The sequence below is a fragment of the Lithobates pipiens genome, unplaced genomic scaffold, assembly GCF_037356315.1.
Source record: "Lithobates pipiens isolate NorthernLeopardFrog02 unplaced genomic scaffold, aLitPip1_a1.2 Scaffold_23, whole genome shotgun sequence".
Taxonomy (NCBI): domain Eukaryota; kingdom Metazoa; phylum Chordata; class Amphibia; order Anura; family Ranidae; genus Lithobates; species Lithobates pipiens.
In genome coordinates, this window is record NW_027507785.1 from 56199904 (window position 1) to 56222320 (window position 22417).

General features: G+C 44.4%; 1 protein-coding gene and 2 non-coding genes across 3 annotated transcripts in view; all 3 read left to right on the top strand.

The window, feature by feature from the left end:
* The window catches only part of QARS1 (glutaminyl-tRNA synthetase 1), a 149241-nt gene that overhangs the window by 113457 nt on the left and 13367 nt on the right, over positions 1–22417 (top strand). Inside the window, exons 12-20 of the mRNA XM_077451665.1 lie at positions 689–767; positions 4097–4205; positions 7385–7515; positions 8183–8275; positions 11518–11655; positions 11742–11829; positions 14176–14319; positions 14403–14507; positions 20055–20147. Coding sequence (XP_077307791.1) covers positions 689–767; positions 4097–4205; positions 7385–7515; positions 8183–8275; positions 11518–11655; positions 11742–11829; positions 14176–14319; positions 14403–14507; positions 20055–20147 — 980 coding nt within the window. The remainder of the gene's footprint in view (positions 1–688; positions 768–4096; positions 4206–7384; positions 7516–8182; positions 8276–11517; positions 11656–11741; positions 11830–14175; positions 14320–14402; positions 14508–20054; positions 20148–22417) is intronic.
* Positions 2592–2724, top strand: LOC143928680 (small nucleolar RNA SNORA14). Its single transcript, XR_013262509.1, has one exon. It is a non-coding gene; the product is annotated as a small nucleolar RNA SNORA14 (small nucleolar RNA).
* On the top strand, positions 7582–7714 carry LOC143928678 (small nucleolar RNA SNORA14). The gene has a single exon (XR_013262507.1). It is a non-coding gene; the product is annotated as a small nucleolar RNA SNORA14 (small nucleolar RNA).

Sequence of the window (22417 nt, forward strand, 5' to 3'; positions counted from 1 at the left end):
TTAAGTGTGGTGGGCTATCTGTGACAATCACTGATCATAGCTCCCGATCACAGGGAGCAGAGATCAGTGACACTGCCACTAGGCAGAACGGGGAGATGCTTTGTTTACATTGGCATCTCCCAGTTCTTCTCTCCGTGAGAAGATTGAGGATATCCCCGTGGACATAGTCTGCGGGACCTGACTTGCGGAGCTCATGGGCGACATGCACGCGATGGCACGGCGGTAAATTTCAAAGGGACGTACAGGTACGCCCATTTGCTCAGCCGTGCCATTCTGCCGACGTACATCGGCATGCGCCGGTCAGAAACCGGTTAAGTACCTTTTTTTTTTTTTTTTTTTTTTTTTTATTACGCATATAGCACAGGGCTGATAATCCTCCATTGAAAGACTTATCCCGGTAGAAAAGGGACTAGTGTGGAATCCCACCCAATCCTCTGAAACTAGTAAGCAACTAATTCTGCAATATTCAATGTTTGCATTGTGTCATAGCCATGATTTATATTTTTAATTTTGATGGACTGTCTGCGCTTCTGTTTGTGTCCATCTCTGCTTAGTGACAAAGTGATGATGAAGGGGGCGCCAGGAGACCCTCAGGACTGTTATTGAGAAGATATCTGTCTGGAGGGATCAGGAAGGGTCTGTGTATTGTGCTGTATTCTTTTATTAATCTGTGTCTTTCCTGTGACAGGATACAAGCCTTACGCCGTGACACACGCCTCCGATAACTTCGACCAGCTGTATGAGTGGGCGGTGGAGCTCATTAAAAGGTGAATAGTCCATCAGGGAGACTTTATTTGGGTAGCAGGATGCTGAAAACAGAGAGGCTCAAAATAGCCGTAAAACTATAACAATTGGCGGCTTTTATCACCTCTGTCCAGAGCTTGTTTTCTGCAAAAAATTGGGGGGGGGGAACTTCCTGACAGCCAATCTGTCTGCATGGTGGTGTTTTGGTTATGCAGGATGCTATTAAACAAAACCCTATAACACCCTGATCTGATAAAAGAATATTCCAGCTTTTGATGGTAGATGTTGGAGAATTAAAGAGTAACTTCAGTTTTTTGGGGGGGAAACAAGGGCAAAAAAAGAAAAAAAAATAGTATAGCATATACATATTGTAATGTTATAAAAGTGACCTTTCCTTTTCAAATCTGCAGCTGCTGTCATTTTCTATAAAATGCAATATGGTTACATAGTCAGGTTGAAAAGACAAAAGTCCATCTAGTTAAACCATAAAAAAAAAAAAAAAAAAAAAAAAATCATACAATCCCATATACCCAATCCTATGCACACAGTTGATCCAAAGGAAGGCGAAATAAACCCAGCAGAGCATGATCCAATTTGCTACAGCGGGGGGAATAATTCCTTCCTGATCCCCCGAGAGGCAATCGGATTTTGCCCAGATCAACTTTACCTTTTAAATGTCAGTACCCAGTTATATTATGTACACTTAGGAAAGAAACCAGGCCTTAAAGCAATCTACTGAGCCGACCAGAACCACCTCTGCAGGGAGTCCATTCCAGATTTTATGGTGAAGAAACCTTTCCGTATTTGGAGATGAAATCTCTTCCTGTAGACTTAGAGTGCCCCCTTGTCCTCTGTGCTGACCGTAAAGTGAATAACTCAACATCAAGTTCACTATATGGACCCCTTATGTATTTGTACATGGTGATCATATCATAATCATATATATATATATCATATCATAACCCCCCTTTCCTCTCTTCTCAAGAGTCAATTCAATTCCTCTACTCTTTCCTCATAGCGGAGCTCCTCCATGCCTCTTATCAGTTTTGTTGCCCTTCTCTGCACTTTCTCCAGTTCTCCCCCATATCCTTTTTGGTAACCTGGGGGCGTTCTGTATACAGACCCCATCCCCCCCCCCCCCCCCCCCCAATGTCATTTTATGCTTCTGTGATTGGCTTACTGATTTTCCCTGAAGTCTGCACCAAGATACAAGTCAGATTTTGGCCATCTGCAGCAAAAAAACATTTTTTTGGTGAAATACGGTCAAAGGGAAATCATAGTCAATGGGATGCAGATTCTGCCACTTTCCTTTTAGAAAGAACCCTGCAAGTGTAGCAGCTGATTTGTTAATTATGTAATACCTTCACATTCATTTTTCACGTGGACAGAAAGCGCTATTCTTCAGAATAACAAAAGGTAGGAATCTGCAACAAAGTTTTTGTTAAAATCCCTGAAACGTCCACAGATTCACCCAGAGCGGAAAGTTGTTTTGTTGCGAGAAAAAAAAAAGTGAAATTGCTCTTTAAATCCTCCTCCTGGTTTCTACCATAAAGTAATAGCCAGCGCTTTGTAATAAAACAGAGGTGTTAGAGCTCATTCATATGTGCAGTTTATGTTGCTTATACAAAGGACAATGTATATGCTAGATGTAGTGATCTCCAAACTACGGCCCTCCAGCTGTTGTGGCACTACACGTACCATGTGGCATTGTAAAACTGACATTCACAGACCTGACTAGGCACATGATGGGAATTGTAGTTCCTGAACAACTGGAGTGCCATAGTTGGAGACCCCTGTAGCTAGACCTATAGCGCTGATTGTTGGCTTTAATGTTATCCTGGGTTCTCCAGCGTCTCTGAAACCCCCTGGATGTCTCTCCCCCATAGATGCCGGGACAAGAAGAGACGCCAGATCCAACCTGTGAGAATTCCAAAGAGCCGAGACTGCCTGTTTCTGTTCTATTTCACCTCTCACACATTTTTGTATAACGAATTTCAAATTATACCGAAGAGATCATACAGAACATGATCCAGAGAATTTCTTTTCCATTTGCAGTTTTTTACAGGCAATAGAGCAACAAGCCCCATAGGTTAAAAAATAGTCTTGCCTCCAAAGGGTTTAAAAAAAAGTCATACCTCCACTGTGCAGTTGGTTTTGCAAAGTGGCCCGATCCTCCTCTTCTGGGGTCCTTAAGCGGCGCTTGTGGCCCCTCCTCGAGTGCCCCATCGGAGGAGTGCACTCCTTGGGGACACCCGTGCGGGCGTGCTCCTGAGTCCTGCTTCTGCATCTATTGATGCAGACAGCAGGACTCGGCCCCGGGTCATTGGATTTGATTGAGGCAATGGTTGTGCTGCTAGCAATCCAATCAGGACACAAGACAAGGCCAGAGCTGGTATGCTCATCCCTAGGGAGATAAAGACCGGGCTCAGGTAAGTAAAATGGGGGGTCTAGGGGGAGCTGCATGACAGGTTTTTTACCTTTAATGCATTAAGGTGAAAAACCAGAAGGGTTTATAACCCCTTTTAAAGCTGAACTTCAGGTTAGCTAAACACTATAAATTCTTCAATCTCTCAGGGCTCTATTGGTGAGATCCCTGTGCTGAGCGAATGGGTTTTCACACTTGCTGTGCCCATTATGGGGGCTACCCATCTCCTTGCTGGCCCCTAGAGATGCGGTAACCTTTTTAAAATTTATTTCTGCGGTTTTAGATGTTCAGGACTTGTAAATTTGATTTTGCGCTCATCCATATTTTGTCACAAAACTCCCCCCCCCCCCCCCCCTCTCCTCATCTTCATAAAAGAAAAGGGGGGTTGTTCTTTAGTCAAGCAGTTTGGGAGTTCTCCCTGCTTAGGATTTCGGTGCTCCAGAGACCAAGCTGTTGGCTCACTATAGGGGTTGTGCTTTCTGTAATTAAAGCCCAACTCCAAGAAAAAAAAATTGTGACCACACTGCAAGGGTTAATAGCTTGTTTAGTCCAGGGGAGATGAGAAACTGTCTTAATTACCTGATCCTCCGCTGTCCCAGCGGGCAACGTCCCCCCGATCTGGTGGTCGATTGTCCCTTAGGATCACTTCCAGAGCAGGGCTGTGGATCCTGCTCAGTTCTTCATTACGTTAGGCTCTTAGACTGCTAGAGCATGGGGATGCAGACGCTGCAAGGAGGAGTGGAGGATCGGGTAAGTATATTTCCTTTTTATTGTTTCCCTGGAAATAAACACACCTTTTAAACCTTGCAGTGCGGGCGCAACCCCACTGCAAGGCTAATTATTTTTATTTGCCAGGAGTTGTGCTTTAAACATGTTAACTCGCATTGTTAAATTTCCAGATTAAATAAAGTATTGTGTTTCTTCCAGGGGACACGCCTATGCCTGCCACCAAAAGGTGGAGGAAATTAAAGGCCACAACCCACCCCCATCCCCTTGGAGGGACCGGCCCGTTGAAGAATCTCTTCTTCTCTTTGAGGTGAGCAACATTAATTGTTCAGCAGAATAGACTTTTTTTTTTTTTTTCCTTTTTCTTTACAATGTAATACCCTGTTTGAGCCAAAGCACCTCTTTAACCACTGGCTGACCAGCCGCTGTAGTTATATGGTGGCAGGATGGCACGTTCCCGCAAATCGCCAGGGTTAACATCTGCCCTTTTTGTAAGGAGCAGTAGCAGGCGTGCACCCGCTGTATGGCGAGGGACCCGATGCGCATGACTTGGGGCTGCGATGTCCGCTGGCCACAGCCGATCGCAGCAACGAGAGCCAGAACAGGGATCTGTCTATGTAAATGGACAGATCCCTGTTCTGACAGAGGAGTTAGAGCGAGATCTGCTGTTCCTAGTGATTAAGAACATCTCCCTCTCTCCCTCTCCCTCCCTCCTCCTGTCAGCCCAGCCCCCCCATACAATTGGGAACACACTTGACCCCTTGATCATCCCCTAATGTTAACCCCCTTCCCTGCCAGTAATCTGGCTATTTTCTTAGCTCTGATCGCTGTATAAATGTCAATGGGCCCAAAAAAGTGTTGTATCTGTCCGCCGCAATGTTGTAGTCCTGCTAAAAAACGCATATCACCGCCATTACTAGTAAAATAAAAAAAATGCCATAAATCCCCTATTTTGTAGACTCTAACTTTTATATACGCTTATTGCAAATTTTATTTTTTATTTTTTTGTTTATAGCGCAAAAAATAAAACCGCAGAGGTGATCAAATACCACGAAAAGAAAGCTCTATTTGTGGGGAATTAAGGGGGAAAAGCTTCCGGTCTGTAAGTGATCAAACACAATTATCTCCTTTTGTGTAGTCTGAGTTTTTAGCATATTATGGGTCCATGAACACTAGGCAGCAGAAAAAAAGCTTCTATGGAGCATATGCTACACATGTTTTAGATGCGTTTTTCTCCAAAATTAAGTGTACACTTAAATGCTTCATGTGTCTAAACGCCATGTTCACATTTATTATGGCATGTCGAGCATTTTTTTTTTCTGCCCGATAGCCCCTCTCAAAAACACGCTTGTGATGGAAATTTTTTTTCCTGTAAATGGCCAAATGTGCATAGACACATAGGCTATCATAGAGTTGCTTGTGCAGGTTGAAAGAAGAAAAATGCAGAAAAACCTGTTAGCAGCATTTTTTTTTTTTTCCAGTGTGCATGAGGCCTGAATAAGGATGAGATCTGGCGTGTTCGCACATACTACGTGCAGAGCCCGCCAGGAAGTCGGCGCTGCGCTAATGACAGGCAGTGAGACATTTCCCGATCTCTGCAGCCGCACATTGGGACCATGCCTCACTGCCTGTGATTAGCGCAGAGCCAACTTCCTGGCAGGCGGCTGCATGTGGGGTGTGCGAACACGCCGGAGCTCATCCTTAGGGCCGAATACAAATAAAAAAGAGAACCAACCATTTCTTTCCCCATCTTTCCTGCTTTTCATTTTTCCCCTTTCCAGCTCTCCGTACCTCTTCTGATTACTTCCCCTTGTATTGCAGTTTTCAGTCCACCCCATTGTTAATGCTCAAATACTTGTTGCCTCATATTGACTGCTGGGCTATATACGGAGAGCTCCGTTTTTTTATTGCAACCTTTGCATTAGCGATTCTCCTTATTATTGTATATCTTCCCAACAGACATGACGCATTCTAACTTGTGAACTCCGTTGATGTAACCAATATTCACTCATGTCGCAGCCTTTTGTAACCATTTCATTATGCCTGCTTCACGTTTTGTACTCTGAATGCTGCCAATAAACCCTTTTTTTGTAAAAGAAAGAAAAACCTTAGAGTATGGGCAGTGCAGTTAAAGCTGAACTCCAGGCAGGTCATTTAAAGTGGTTCTAAAGGTACAAGGTCTTTTACCTAAACCACTGCAGCTCTGGAAAGTTACCCCTCTTCCTGACCGGGCCATTCTTTTCTATATGGCACTTAACGAGAGCTTTCTTTTGGTGGTATTTGATCACCTCCTGAGTTTATTTTTTATTTTTTGCGATATAAACAAAAAGCAGGGGCTCGAGAGTGAGCACGCATGATTGCCCCCAGACAAAGCTGCTTGCTATGGGGGCACTCGGCAGAGGGGAGGAGCCAGGAGCGCCATTGGCAGGGTACTCCAGAAGAGGAGCTTTGGGGTTGCTGGGTGCAAAATCATTTCACAGAGCATTTAAGTATAACATATTTGTTAAAAGAAAAAAGATGGTGCCTTTTAGAATCTCTTTTAATGTTTGTCTTTTTAAGCATGCAGCGTGAGTACCTGAATTTAACAAGGTACCTGCATCTTGCAGTTCCTTTACAGCAGAGCTCAAAAGGATGGCGGTATAAACAGCAGAAGATGCCAACTAGCTTCAAGTGCTCATGTCCTACTAAGGATGCTGAGAAGAGACCAGAGTGACAAGAAGATGAGCTCATAAGTCCTGCTGCTTCTCCTTCATTGTCCAAATCGCATGCTGCGGACTTTGTCTGGCCGGTAGTTTCCTGTGGCAAGAACCAGTGGATTCTTGCGGTTTGGCTAAGAGGTTGGTTCCTGGCCGTAGTCGCTCGGTTTGTACAAAGCAAAGACAGGCTGACAGGAGCCACAGCTTTCCGCCATTATTCAGATGTATCCACACATCTGTTGGTGTCCAGGTCTAAGCATCGGTTGCTAGTTGCACGTAACTTTTGGATGTGCAAATACATGTGAAGTGCTGCAGTTTGTTAGCCTGTCTGCTTTGTACAGGAGTGGCAACAGCTGTCCAGGACCACCAGTGATACCAGCTGAAAGAATACACTGATTCTTACAGTAGAAAGTGAAGCGGCTGTGAGGCCTAATTGCAGCATTCAAATCCTAAAAGTGCATTTTTTTTTTTTTTTTTTTTTTTTTTTTTTTACAGTTCTGGGCACAGCTTTAATTCAATTCAATATGGGCCCACACACAGCTACAGAATCTGAAGCTGCGTTCAGCTGCTTGAAAAAATAAAAATGTACATTCAAGGTACAAATGTACTTGCCTCCTAGCAACCAAGGATTCTAGGTGGCAGAGGCAGCCTGAGTCCTAGCAATCAAGACTCTAGTTGATAATGGCTTCCTACTTACTAGCAACCAATAGGTTGTATTAATGCTGTACATTTGTACGCATACAAACGCTGCATGCATCTAAAAGATCATTGATCCAGTATTCTCTTTCCTCAGGATATGCGTAAAGGGAAATTTGCAGAGGGAGAGGTCACGCTGAGAATGAAGCTAGTGATGGAAGATGGGAAGATGGATCCCGTGGCTTATCGGATAAAATATACCCCTCACCACCGCACAGGAGACAAATGGTATGTCCAGGGGTATACAGAAAAAGCAGGGTTAGCGCTGATGTGCTCACAGGTCTTTCTGTAAACATGCGTCTCTGAAACCCCCTGGATGTCTCTCTCCCATAGATGCCAGGACAAGAAGGGACGCCAGAGCCAACCTGTGAGAATTCCAAAGAGCTGAGACTCCGTGTTTCTTCTCTATTTCACCTCTTACACATTTTCTGTTTAACAGATAACTACTTTCAAAGGTCCTTTTAGGCCTACCTCCCCTGCCCAGATGCATGCTTACCTGAATTGAAAGCCAGTTACCACAGGAATCTTGGGAACCTCTATCCAAAGTCTTCTTTCCTCTGCAGTTGACACAGGAAACACTTAGGAGAAGGTCCCACGTCTGATTTAAAGATTTCTGCAGGTTGTGGTCATCCATGTCGGTTGAGTATGTATTTGGGGTAAGATTGGAATTGGACCAAAAGGATTACTGTAACAGTCCTTTTAAAGGGAACCTGTCATTTGCCCATTTAGGGTGTCACCTGAGTTGTCTAATGTATGGAAATTGCATATGAATCCATAAGGTTGGGTGAGCCAGTGACACATTCTTTTGGCTGGCAGAAAAAATATATTGAGCTGTTGGGATGAATTTCCACTTTTTCACCTACTTAAGACTGGTGGGCTATTTCTTTCCCTGCAGGTGTATATATCCAACATACGACTATACGCACTGTCTATGCGATTCCATAGAGCACATCACACACTCTCTATGCACCAAAGAGTTCCAGGCACGGTGAGTGTACTCAAACTGACAGCAGATGAATGGACTTGTTTAGGAAAGCTAAAAGGAGTAAGGAATGGTGCTTTGCCCATAGTCCTCAATTAGGTGTCGTTTTTAACCTGCACTGAAAAAATACAAGCTAAAATCTGGTTGGCTTTTACAGTCAGCTCAAGTTTTCTTGAATAAATGTGGGTTGGATTTGTTGTCATAAAAATAAGCTTCAGTCTTATTTTTTTCTTCCTCTGATGATGTTTGTCAGGACAAAGAGGGGTGAGTCTCTCCAGCTGGAATGCAGACAGCAATAAATGCCAACACATTCCCCCTTTCATTCAAAATGCTAAAATTAAAGAGCTTCTCCTAACAAAAAATTAAGTCGGCAACTACAAATAAATAAGACACCTAACCACTTGCCCACCCACCGTCAAATGACGGAGGATCGGTGCGGCTCTTGTTCTGGGATGATGTCGCCCCAAAACAGCCGCTCTCATACACCCTGTTCCTAGGACATGGTGCAACCCCTATCTCTGTAAAGAGCTGGTGATGCGATGTAGTGTCACAGTTTGCTGCCTATCACAGGATGGTGCGGAAGTGACGTTGTTGCGTACTGCGCATGCGCGATGCGTTCCAAACGCTCGCGCCGTGCGTTCCAACATAGTTTCGGCAATACAGTTCAGCGAAACCATCACATAATGTTACGGAAGTGATGTTACACACAACACAAACACGGGCCACGTTGTTGCGTACTGCGCATGCGCGATGCGTTCCAAACACTCGCGCCGTGCGTTCCAACATAGTTTCGGCAATACAGTTCAGCGTAACCATCACATAATGTTACGGAAGTGTTCGTTACAACACTAATACTTCCCTTGTTACCTAGTAGGTTTTGCATTGCTGGGACTTGTAGTGCCTATCCTGAGCTACATGCTTCAATGTTCAGTGTCCTCATCCCTATCCCCATGCTTCAATGTTCAGTGTCCATCCTTATCCCCGTGCTTCAATGTTCAGTGTCCTCATCCTTATCCCCGAGCTTCAATGTTCAGTGTCCATCCTTATCCCCGTGCTTCAATGTTCAGTGTCCTCATCCCTATCCGCGAGCTTCAATGTTCAGTGTCCTCATCCTTATCCCTGTGCTTCAATGTTCAGTGTCCTCATCCCTATCCCCATGCTTCAATGTTCAGTGTCCTCATCCCTATCCGCGAGCTTCAATGTTCAGTGTCCTCATCCTTATCCCTGTGCTTCAATGTTCAGTGTCCTCATCCCTATCCGCAAGCTTTAAATGTTCAGTGTCCTCATCCTTATCCCTGTGCTTCAATGTTCAGTGTCCTCATCCTTATCCCTGAGCTTCAATGTTCAGTGTCCTCATCCCTATCCCCCTGCTTCAATGTTCAGTGTCCTCATCCCTATCCGCGAGCTTCAATGTTCAGTGTCCTCATCCTTATCCCCCTGCTTCAATGTTCAGGGTCCTCATCCTTATCCCCGAGCTTCAATGTTCAGTGTCCTCATCCCTATCCCCCTGCTTCAATGTTCAGTGTCCTCATCCCTATCCGCGAGCTTCAATGTTCAGTGTCCTCATCCTTATCCCCCTGCTTCGATGAGGACTCTGAACATCGAAGCATGGGGATAAGGATTAGGACACTGAACATTGAAGCTTGCGGATAGGGATGAGGACACTGAACATTGAAGCACAGGGATAAGGATGGACACTGAACATTGAAGCAGGGGGATAGGGATGAGGACACTGAACATTGAAGCTCGGGGATAAGGATGAGGACACTGAACATTGAAGCTCGGGGATAGGGATGAGGACACTGAACATTGAAGCTCGGGGATAGGGATGAGGACACTGAACATTGAAGCATGGGGATAGGGATGAGGACACTGAACATTGAAGCATGTAGCTCAGGATAGGCACTACAAGTCCCAGCAATGCAAAACCTACTAGGTAACAAGGGAAGTATTAGTGTTGTAACGAACGGCCCAGTGTTTGTGTTGTGTGTAACTTCACTTCCGTAACATTATGTGATGGTTTCGCTGAACTGTATTGCCGAAACTATGTTGGAACGCACGGCGCAAGCGTTTGGAACGCATCGCGCATGCGCAGTACGCAACAACGTGGCCCGTGTTTGTGTTGTGTGTAACATCACTTCCGTAACATTATGTGATGGTTTCGCTGAACTGTATTGCCGAAACTATGTTGGAACGCACGGTGCGAGCGTTTGGAACGCATCGCGCATGCGCAGTACGCAACAACGTCACTTCCGCACCATCCTGTGATAGGCAGCAAACTGTGACACTACAGCGGCTCTTTAACTCTGAGCCGAGTAGCAACACTTCTGCTTTTACATGTGACCGGCTGCGATTGGACAAAATCGGTCACATGTAAATACGGATGTGTCGGTACTTTCCTCTTCTTGCCTCACACTGACAAAGTGTGTGGCAAAGAGGGCCTAGTATCGACATGTTCTCACAGGGGACACAGGACAGGTGATCAGGGCACTGATTATCAGGGCCCAAATGACAGTAAAGACCCATCAGTGCCCATAAATGCGGCATATTAGAGCCACCTAATTAGTTCCACCTCATCAGTGAAGGAGGAAAAAAAATATTTAGATTTACAAAATTTACCGACAAACTAAATATTTTTTCACATTTTTCGTTTTTAATTTTTTGTAAAAAAAAAAAAAAACCTGGCCGTGATTAAATACTACCAAAAAGCCATTTGTGTGATGAAGAAAATTATAAAAAAAATGAATTTGGGTACAGTGTTGCATGACCGCGTAATTGTCATTCAAAAAAAGCTGAAAATGGCCTGGGCAGGAGGGGGGGGGGGGGGTGAAATGGCTCTGTATTGAAGTGGTTAACCTGTCGAAGGATGCTGCGCTGTCCTCACCCAGGTCGTTTCTTAGCCGGTTTTCAGGTCTCTGGTGCTGGCATGTTTACTAAGGAAAGCCAGCTGTGACTCCTGCAGCTTTACATCCAGCTTCCCACTTGCACGTTCACAAGCTGCGCTGCACTGTGTAAATGATCCCGCAGCCTCCTAGGACCTGTGACGGGTCCCAGAAGCTTAGGGGGGGAAGGAGAAACTAGGTGGTGGGCAGTAGATACATGCTAAAACTAGGTACCTGCTTTAAAGTATGCTTAGGGCATGCTTGATTAGTATACTGTCCATTCAGTATGCCTTAAATGCCATTGCAGCTTGATGACTCGGGGCCTTTTTATTGTTCATACAAATCACCTCCCAAATTTTTACATAGGCGATCGTCCTACTTCTGGCTCTGTAATGCGCTGGACGTCTACTGCCCTGTGCAGTGGGAATATGGACGGCTGAACTTGCACTATACCGTGGTATCCAAAAGAAAGATCATCAAACTGGTGGAGACCGGGGCCGTCAGGTAGGTGAGACATGACAGATGAGGGCTTTTGCCTTCCTTTTTATGTAGAAGACCAATAAACCCCTGAAATTACACTTCTGATGTAGGGACTGGGATGACCCCCGTCTTTTCACACTGACAGCTCTGAGACGAAGAGGATTCCCAGCCGAAGCAATCAACAATTTCTGTGCCAGGGTATGGACTGCTGTTTACTGCCATAACGTTTTTTTATGATCAGTTGTAGGTAATTGTATATAGTCTTGATTTAAGGAATTCTTAGACATTATTTTGAACAATACTTTGGGTTTCCGTTAAGTTTCTAAAAATCATTTTTGTCACCTACTGATGAAAAAGCAGATACATTCTTTGAATGATGTGATCTGGAGTACATGTCAAAACTCAAAGTTGGCTGAAAGGCCAAGACTTGCATATAGTAGGTGGCCAGGCACTCAGGACCATTTTAATAATGTAATAATGGTACCAGCAGACATCCTAAAGAGAACCAGTAGTAGCTGGACTTGTGCAAGAATATTTAGTCTTAAAGGCATAGTTCCTTTACAAAAACCTACCTATGTAGGTAAGGGGTGCCGATACAAACTGAGCAGCTTTGACCAAATGATTGGATAATGGAAATTGTTCTTTATTCAGTTAAATCCTTCAGAATCTGTATTGACAGGCTTTAGTTCACATCAGTCAGGTTTTGCATTCTCATATATGCAAGTCGAGGGTAATGCAAAACAAGCTTGAAGCAGGTCAGAAGGAAGTAATGCACCTGATTTCAGGTGATCTATGAAAAACTTTAAAATGATTTGCAATGGAATCAGTTTGCCAAGTCCAAAGGCGGTCAACACAAGTGCTTAGCAAATTAGCCTAAGTCGGAGAATTAATTGCGCTTCAGGAAACAGTCTGGAGTGGCATGTGCCACATTAAAGTGACTGTTGCTGCTGTAGCCGATCTGCTTCAAGATTCAATGTCAGTCTGATGTGGATGTGAGAGAGGCCGTATGTAGGGTGTGCTCCGACCCTTCCATCCTTTACTGGCAAACTCCCTAAAAACCTAATATAGGAGCAATATGTCAGCTCTAAAGCCAGTATTAGTATCTTGGAATATTAGGGGGCTTGGTGACCCAGTAAAAAGACAAGCCATGTTTACTTCACTGAAACAATTGTCTCTGTCCATTATTTGCCCGCAGGAGACCCATTTAAAGATAAAATAAATTATTTGAAACAAGCTCAATATAAAAGACAATACCATTCTACATATACTACTTATTCTAGAGGAGTATCTATATTGCTAGCAAACAAATTGGATTTCTCCTGCGGACAGGTCCAAATGGATACAAAAGTCTGTCTTTTCTGCACATTGTACAGAAAATCATATGTCCTAGCTTATATATATATATATATATATATATATATATATATATATATATATATATATATATATATATATATATATATATATATAGGGGTTACCGAAGAAAAAAGTTTCTGCTCTGCTTTTTCTCAAGAGATACTGGAATATGTTTTTGTATCCATATCTGCTGTGTTTCTTTAGTAGGGTTCCCTATATATTGAAGTTCAGCCTTTAAGACCTCTTCCGTCACTGTATCTTCCCAAGCCTTAGACTTTTCTTTATTCTAGATATTTGTGAAATAAACAGACCTCTCATATAAGCCTTTGCGTCCCAATAGATCTGTGAAGATACAGTAGACTTATTGATAGTGCCAGAAGTCAAAATATCACGTTTTTTTATTTTCTGTTTTTGAAGGAAGAAGGTCAAACTAGTATTTGTTTGCTAGCAATATAAATACACCTTACTGGTTTGACCTTTTTTCCTATAGAAAACTGCTGCAGATTCCTGCCAGGTTTGACCTGGTCATACAGGATGTGAGCAGTCAGACAGTTCATATCCAACTCTGCTTTTGCAGTGATTACCCTACACGAGCAGAGCCTGCAGGGTTAACAACCCTTTTTGCTCCAGCTATGAGCTGACCTGAGGGATAAGGATGGGCAGAGGGATTGAAACATGCAGTTCTCTGGGCTGCCTAACAGAGAAATGATCACTCCTAATTAAAAAAGGGGCTCATGCCCCTTTGGTTAGAAGCAGTTCTGCTCCTTTTTTTGTTTAGAAGATCAGTGCAAGCTGCTTCTTGCACCACTCTTTAATTCAGCCCAATGTATTTAAACTGCTAACATAATGCACCTTAGCAATGATTTCCAGGCTCATCCAGTGTTCATGGACCTTCATTGCATTTCATGTTCTTTTTACAGCTATTAGGGTTGCTTTGTTTGTGGAACTTCAAAATATTTGACTGTTCTGTTCTAGTTGCTTTTGTAGTACGGTTTGTTCACACAGCAGACTGTTTTTTATCAAGGGGCAGATTATGTAAGCTAGGCTGAATAACCCATAAGCGAGCCAGCAGCAGAGCAGATTGTGTTTTTTTTTTTTAATAGCTTCAATTTTAAGGTTTATTTTACGCATTCTCGTTTCTCAAGCTGCTTCCAGATCTTTCCTCATTGTAAATTTGTTTTCGGCTAGGTTGGCGTGACTGTTGCTCAGACAACGATGGAACCACATTTACTAGAGGCCTGTGTCAGAGAGGTGCTGAACGACACAGCCCCCCGGGTAATGGCTGTGTTGGAGCCTCTAAAAGTCACAATTGCCAACTTCCCAGCAGAGAAGGTAAGCTCTCAGTAGGCTGAATGCAGAGATTCATTAGGATTTGAATTCCAATAAAGCTAAGCCCTTTCTCTTTCCCCCAAAAGGCATTTGATGTCTCTGTTCCAAACTTCCCGGCTGATGAGTCGAAGGGTTTCCACACGGTTCCTTTCTCTTCAACAGTCTACATTGAACAGACAGATTTCAGAGAGGTAAGGGATTCTGTCCCATTGTCCCAGTATGGCTCATTCATAAACTTTAACCACCTCAATACGGGCACTTACACCCCCTTCCTGCCCAGGCCAGCTTTCAGCGCTGTCACACTTTGAAAATTGCGCGGCCATGCTACTTATTTTCTTCACACAAATAGAGCTTTCTTTTGGTGGTATTTAATCACTCCTGGGTTTTTTTTTCCCTAAAAAATAAAATAAAAATAAAAGGGTTTTCTTGGTTTGTCAGCAAATTTTGTAAATTATTTAAATAAGTAATTTTTCTCCTTCACTGATGAGCACTGATGAGGCACAAATATGCCACACTTAGGGCGCTATTGGGGGGCATTGGTGGGCACTCATTGCTGCCGCTAGTGGGCACGTAATTGTAATCAAGGCACTGATCATTAGAGCCCTGATTGCATACCTAGCTATCTCCTGCGAGGAGCTGCTGCTGATCGGTTCGCCTCTCCTCACATTCTGTCAGTGTGATGCAAGGAGCACTGATTACCGGCATCTTTGTGTTTACATGTGACCAGCTGTGATTGGACACAGCCAATCACATTGTTATAGAGCTGTGGCTCTTTACACAGAACAGGGTTGCACATGAGATCGGTCGTTCCGGAAGGCCATCATAGGGCGTCCACCGCAAGAGCCGCACCACCCAGCCGTCATTTGACGGTGGGTAGGTGGCAAGTGGTTAAAGTGATTGTAAAGATGAAAAATATTTTTTTAAAATTAAAAAAAATCATACTTAATTTTTAAATTAAGTATGATTTTTTTTTTTTTTTTTTTTTAATAGAATCCTGTTTCCCTTGATGGTTGCAGCATCGGTTTGATGCTGCATCTGTCCCCCACTGGCTCTAAGACTGAGAACCAAGCAATTGAAAAACGCTGAATGCTCAGTTCTCAGCTTCCTGAGCAGAGAGCTGGTGCCGGTCAGTGACCGCTGTCTGTTCTGCCCCTCCAGTGCTCACTAGAGTGCTGGGCTGTGGCGGCTCACAGAGCCTAAACCAGGTCCAGGAATGTGGCCAGAACCTGACCATATGGTTACAATCTTTCCCATGCCTGCTGTCTGCTGAAAACGTTTAACCACTTGCCGACCGCCGCACGACGATATACGTCGGCAGAATGGCACGGGCAGGCATATGGGCGTATATATAAGTCCCTGCCTGCCCGCGGGTGGGGGGCCCGATCGGGCCCCCCCCCGGTGCCTGCGGCGGTCGGCATTCCGTCGAGAGCGATCCGGGATGAGGGGGCGGCCATTCATTCATGGCCACCCCCTCGCGATCGCTCTCGACGAATGGAAATCCCCGGTGACATCACTTCCTCTCCTGTAATGTAAACACAGGAGAGGAAGTGATGTATTCTCTCCTCCGTGTCGGTATTTTTCGTTCCGACACGGAGGAGAGCGGATCGGTGAGTTGCACCAACACTCTACACACACAGTAGAACATGCCAGGCACACTCACACCCCCCCTTTACCCCCCGATCACCCCCCCAATTACCCCTGCCCCCCAGTCACAGTGACACCAATGTCATTTTTTTTTTTTTTGCATTGGTGTCATTTGTGACTGTAATAACTGTTAGGGCAGTTAGAGTTAGCCCCCTTTAGTTCTAATGTGCCCCCCTAACCCCCCCCAATAAAGGTTTAACCCCGTGATCACCCCCCGTCGCCAGTGTCACTAAGGCTGGGTTCACATTGCAGCGGTTTATGAGAACGAATGTGATTCGCACCGCACTGCAGTGCAAATCACATCCGATCTCTGTGCGATTCGAGTTCAGCCATTCGCCGCACCCGCCGCAAATTCGCACGGGACCCTTTTTTTGGCCCGCAGCAGAATCGGATCGCATGGGTGTTCACACCATGCGATCCGAGTTTGCAGATCGCACTGCGATATGCGAACTGATCTGGGGGTGTCAGTAACATTTCACTGACACTCCCAGCAGTTCGCATAGGGCAGTGTGAACTGCCGCCGGGAGGCATGCGATGCGGGAACCCGCCGCGGATTCGCGGCGTTTCCGCATCGCTCCAGTGTGAACCCAGCCTAATAAGCGATCATTTTTCTGATCGCCGTATTAGTGTCACAGGTGACGCTAGTTAGGCAGGTAGGTATTTAGGTTCGCCGCAGCTTTTTATAGCGCCAGGGACCCCCATATACTACCGCATAAAGCCCCCTGATTGCCCCCTAGTTAACCCTTTCACCTGTGATCACCATATAACTGTTACAGGTGACGCTGGTTGGTTAGTTATTTTTTTATAGTTTCAGGGCACCCGCCATTTATTACCTAATAAAGGTTTAACCCCCTGATCACCCGGCGGGTGTCATTTGTGACTAATAACTGTTAGGGCAGTTAGGGTTAGCCCCCTTTAGTTCTAAGGTACCCCCCTAACCCCCCCAATAAAGGTTTAACCCCGTGATCACCCCCCGTCGCCAGTGTCACTAAGGCTGGGTTCACATTGCAGCGGTTTGAGAACGGATGTGATTCGCACCGCACTGCAGTGCAAATCACATCCGATCTCTGTGCGATTCGAGTTCAGCCATTCGCCGCACCCGCCGCAAATTCGCACGGGACCCTTTTTTTGGCCCGCAGCAGAATCGGATCGCATGGGTGTTCACACCATGCGATCCGAGTTTGCAGATCGCACTGCGATATGCGAACTGATCTGGGGGTGTCAGTAACATTTCACTGACACTCCCAGCAGTTCGCATAGGGCAGTGTGAACTGCCGCCGGGAGGCATGCGATGCGGGAACCTGCCGCGCATTCGTGGCGTTCCCGCATCGCTCCAGTGTGAACCCAGCCTAATAAGCGATCGTTTTTCTGATCGCTGTATTAGTGTCACAGGTGACGCTAGTTAGGCAGGTAGGTATTTAGGTTCGCCGCAGCTTTTTATAGCGCCAGGGACCCCCATATACTACCGCATAAAGCCCCCTGATTGCCCCCTAGTTAACCCTTTCACCAGTGATCACCATATAACTGTTACAGGTGACGCTGGTTGGTTAGTTATTTTTTTATAGTTTCAGGGCACCCGCCATTTATTACCTAGTCTCACTAGTGTACCCCTAAATTTAGGGGTGTCTACTTTCCAAAATGGGGTCATTTGGGGGGGGTTTGTGCCATCTTGGCATTTTATGGCCTTCAAAACTGTAACGCCCTTAGAAAGCCTGAAGGCGGTGCTTGGTTTTCGGGGCCCCGTACGCGGCTAGGCTCCCAAAAAGTCCCACATATGTGGTATCCCCGTACTCAGGAGAAGCAGCAGAATTTATTTTGGGGTGTCATTTCACATATGCCCATGGCATGCGTGAGCAATATATCATTTAGTGACAACTTTGTGAAGAAAAAAAAAAAAAAAAAAGTTTGTAATTTTCCCGCAACTTGTGGCAAAATATAAAAAATTCCATGGACTCAACATGCCTCTCAGCAAATAGCTTGGGGTGTCTACTTTCTAAAATGGGGTCATTTGTGGGGGTTTTGTGCCATCTTGGCATTTTATGGCCTTCAAAACTGTGATAGGTAGTGAGAAGTGAACTCAAAAATTTACGCCCTTAGAAAGCCTGAAGGCGGTGCTTGGTTTTCGGGGCCCCGTACGCGGCTAGGCTCCCAAAAAGTCCCACATATGTGGTATCCCCGTACTCAGGAGAAGCAGCAGAATTTATTTTGGGGTGTCATTTAACATACGCCCATAGCATGTGTGAGCAATATATCATTTAGTGACAACTTTGTGTAAAAAAAAAAAAAAAAAATTTTTTTTGTCATTATTCAATCGCTTGAGGCAAAAAAATAAAATATTCAATGGGCTCAACATGCCTCTTATCAATTTCCTTAGGGGGTCTACTTTCCAAAATGGGGTCATTTGGGGGGGTTTTGTACTGCCCTGCCATTTTAGCACCTCAAGAAATGAGATAGGCAGTCGTAAACTAAAAGCTGCGTAAATTCCAGAAAACGTACCTTAGTTTGTAGATGTGACAACTTTTGCGCAAACCAATAAATATACAATTATTGACTTTTTTTTTACCAGACATGTGGCTGAATACATTTTGGCCTAAATGTATGACTAAAATTGAGTTTATTGGATTTTTCTAATAACAAAAAGTAGAAAATATCATATTTTTTCAAAATTTGCGGTCTTTTTACGTTTATATCGCAAAAAATAAAAATCGCAGAGGCAATCAAATACCATCAAAAGAAAGCTCTATTTGTGGGAAGAAAAGGACGCAAATTTTGTTTGGGTACAACATTGCATGACCGCGCAATTACCAGTTAAAGCAGCGCAGTGCCAAAGTGTAAAAAGACCTCTGGTCATTTACCAGCAAAATGGTCCGGTCTGAAAGTGGTTAAATTGACAAACATGTTCTACTGACCTGCTCTGTGTGATGGTGTTGCACAGAGCAGTCCTGATCCTCCTCTTCTAGGGTCCCCTGCTGGAGCGCTTGGCTCCCCCCCCCCCAGTTTACTGCCCCCATAGCAATCCACTTGCTACGGAGGCACTCATGCAGTCTTGAATCCTGACCCCTGCTCTGTCTATTGATACACAGTGCAGCTCGCCCCCCCCCCCCCCCCCCCCCCACTGGTTGGGATTAACAGCAGCAGGAGCCAATGGCTCCCGCTGCTGCCTCTGAGCTAGTTAGGGGAGAGAGAAGTGCGATGCTGCTTTTGGGCTCATCGCTAGATCGGGCTCAGGTAAGTATAAGGGGGGGAAGCTGCACTCAGGTTTTTTACTTGAATGCATATGCATTCAGGTAAAAACCTTCTGCCTATAACAGGAATTAGTGGACCTCCTGCTGTTGCAGAACTACAAGTCCCATGAGGCATAGCAAGACTCTGACAGCCACAGCCAATGACACCCAGAGGCAGAGGCATGATGGGACTTGTAGTTTTGAAACAGCTTGAGGTCTGCTAATTGCATATCCCTGGCCTATAATAACCACCTTAACATGTATTTAAATTGAGGAATATAAATGTAATATATTGCAATGTATTATTCCTTAGTTTTTTGTGGGGTTTTGGCTTTTTTCTTTTTCTTTTTTTTCCTCCTGGTGATTCTGCTAATATACTTCCTTTCCTAGGGTGACGACAAGCACTATATCATATCTAGGTAAGAGCTGCGTTGTCACCCTAGATCAGGAAGTGTTCGTACTAATGAACACCAGCCTACAGACAGAACTTGTATAAAGCCAAAAGTGCCAACGCGAACATCTAATACATGGGTCTTCAAACTATGGCCCTCCAGTTGTTCAGGAACTACAATTCCCATCATGCCCAGTCATGTCTGTGAATGTCAGAGTTTTACAAGGCCTCATGGGATGTGTAGTTTCGCAACAGCTGGAGGGCTGTAGTTTGAGGATCCCTGATCTAATATGTAACTTTTGACCTTGCCAAGCATCCTATGGCCAAGTTTTGTCTGTGGTGAAGTCAGTTGGGATGGATTTTCTATGCTTGTTTGTGTTTTTGGATCACTGGCAATAATTGGCAAGCAGGACAACGGATGTTAACAATCGGTGAGAAATGTTATAATGGAGTTCTGAGAGTGTTGTTTTCCTTTATAGGTGATGGAGAAAGGATACAAGCGCCTGACCCCTAATCAGCCTGTGGGCCTCCGACATGCCGGTTATGTCATCTCTGTACAGAATGTTGTGAAGGTGAGTGTTAGGAGTATTTACCGGGTTTCCCCTTTTAGCCAAAATACTGTCCAACTGGTGTTGGGTAAATTGGAAGACACACAGATGTGCATTTCTTATGACAAAATTCAGGGTTCCAGGCCATGTGCCTACATACTATAAACATACAGCGTTCTGACTTTGTGCTTAATCCCCTGCCGTTCATCAGAGCCATTTATTGGCTGCTACCACAAAGTGTAAAAATATATGTAAAAAAAAAAAAGATTGTGTGTATATATATATATGTGTGTGTGTGTGTGTATATAATATTTATATATATATATATATTACACACGGCAATATTTGCCCAATCTTCTTTGAAAAAACACTCCAGATCTGTCAGATTGCGAAGGCATCTCCTGTGCACAGCCCTCTTCAGATCACCCCACAGAATTTCAATCAAATTCAGGTCTGGGCTCTGGCTGGAACATTCCAAAACTTTTAATCTTCTGATGATTCTATTCCTTTTGTTGATTTGGATGTGTTTTGGGTCGTTGTCATGCTAAAAGATGAAGTTCCTCTTCACGTTTAGCTTTCTAGCAGAAGCCTGAAGGTTTTATTGCCAATATTGACTGGTATTTAGAACTGTTCATAATCCCCTCTACCTTGACTAAGGCCCCTGTTCCCGTTAAAGAAAAGCATGATGCTGCCACTACCATGCTTCACGGTGGGTATGGTGTTCTTTTGGTGATATGCAGTGTTTTTTTGCACCAAACATATCTTTTTGGAATTTTCAAAAAAGCTCAACCTTGGTTTCAGACCATAACATATTTTCCCACATGCTTTTGGGAGACTTCAGATTAGTTTTTTGCAAAATTTTAGCCTGGCTTGGATTTTTTTTTTTTCTTCCTTTGGTAAGAAAAGGCTTCAGTCTTGTCACTCTACCCCAGACATATGAAGAATACAGGAGATTGTTGTCGCATGTACTTTCCATATATTCCTGCAGCTCCTTTTAATGTTGCTGTGTATAAGGAGGAAAGTTTGGGAATTGAAATGACACGGAGTCGAGGCTAGCAAGCAGTCTGTGTAGAAAAAGTACATTTTTATTTTTCTACAACAGAAAATGTAGCAGTATTGCATACATAAGTATGGAGAAGCGTAGTGTAGCAAACCTATGCTGGTAATTATAAATGCATGTCAAAAAGTAGCACAGTACAATAATAGAAACTGTCCTCCACATCCAAGGATCACTTGGAACAACATGATGTAATGTAGTCTGGAGTAAAACATGTGGAACCATCTGTGTGGATCTATAGCATCTGTGTAAACCCGACGAGTTTTGTAGGATAATACCCACTTTTCAGGGGCAGATGCTTAAAGGGTCTATAATAAAACCTAAATATACCAATGGTCTAGTGGTGTACCCAAAAAGAGAAATGATAGATGCACAGGACAAGGATAGCAACCCTTAAATACTCACATTGGTTGGTTGGTTTGGTCTGCGCGACCAGGGTGAAGACTATTGAGAATGTCCACCACGGGAGCTTGGGTAACGAGACACATGGAAAGGAGCATTGAGCACTCGTGAAATCACCAAAAAAAAAATCAAGATGGTAAAACGTGGATATAAAGAAGTTATGTAAACTAAAATTCTCATGGTATTTGTAGTAAATTGGATACAACAAGCCCATAGCCAAATAGAAGGAAATCAGCAGGATATAGAGTGAGTGAGACCCAGAGCTGTAACGGTAAAAAGGGTTGTTAAACCCTTGAGGTTTTTCACCTTCATGCATTCTATGCATGAAGGTGAAAAACCTCCTGTGATGCAGCAGCCCACCAGAGCCCCCCTTTTTACTTACCTGAACCCGATCTTTCCAGCGACGGATGAGCACACCCGCTCCAGTCTGTGTCTCTGGTCCTGATTGGATAGATTGATAGCAGCGCATCCATTGGCTCCCACTGCTGTCAATAAAATCCATTGATGCGGGGGGCCCAGTCCTGCGATCTGTCTCAATGGACGCAGCAGCAGGACACGGGAACTCACCCACACGAGTGCCCCGTGGGAGGACTGCTCTCAAATGGGCCACTCGAGGGGTAACCAGGAGCACCGCTGAGGGACCCCAGAAGAGAAGTGTCAGGGCCACTCTGTGCAAAACCAACTGTACCGAGGAAAGCATGTATGACGTGTTTGTGTTTTAAAGGCTATGTAAAGGTTTGTTTAAAAAAAAAAAAAACAGCTAAATAGGGGTGTAATGTGGTGTATAATCTCACATAAACGTGAAAGACAAAATGTTGGACTAATCAACAAGGTA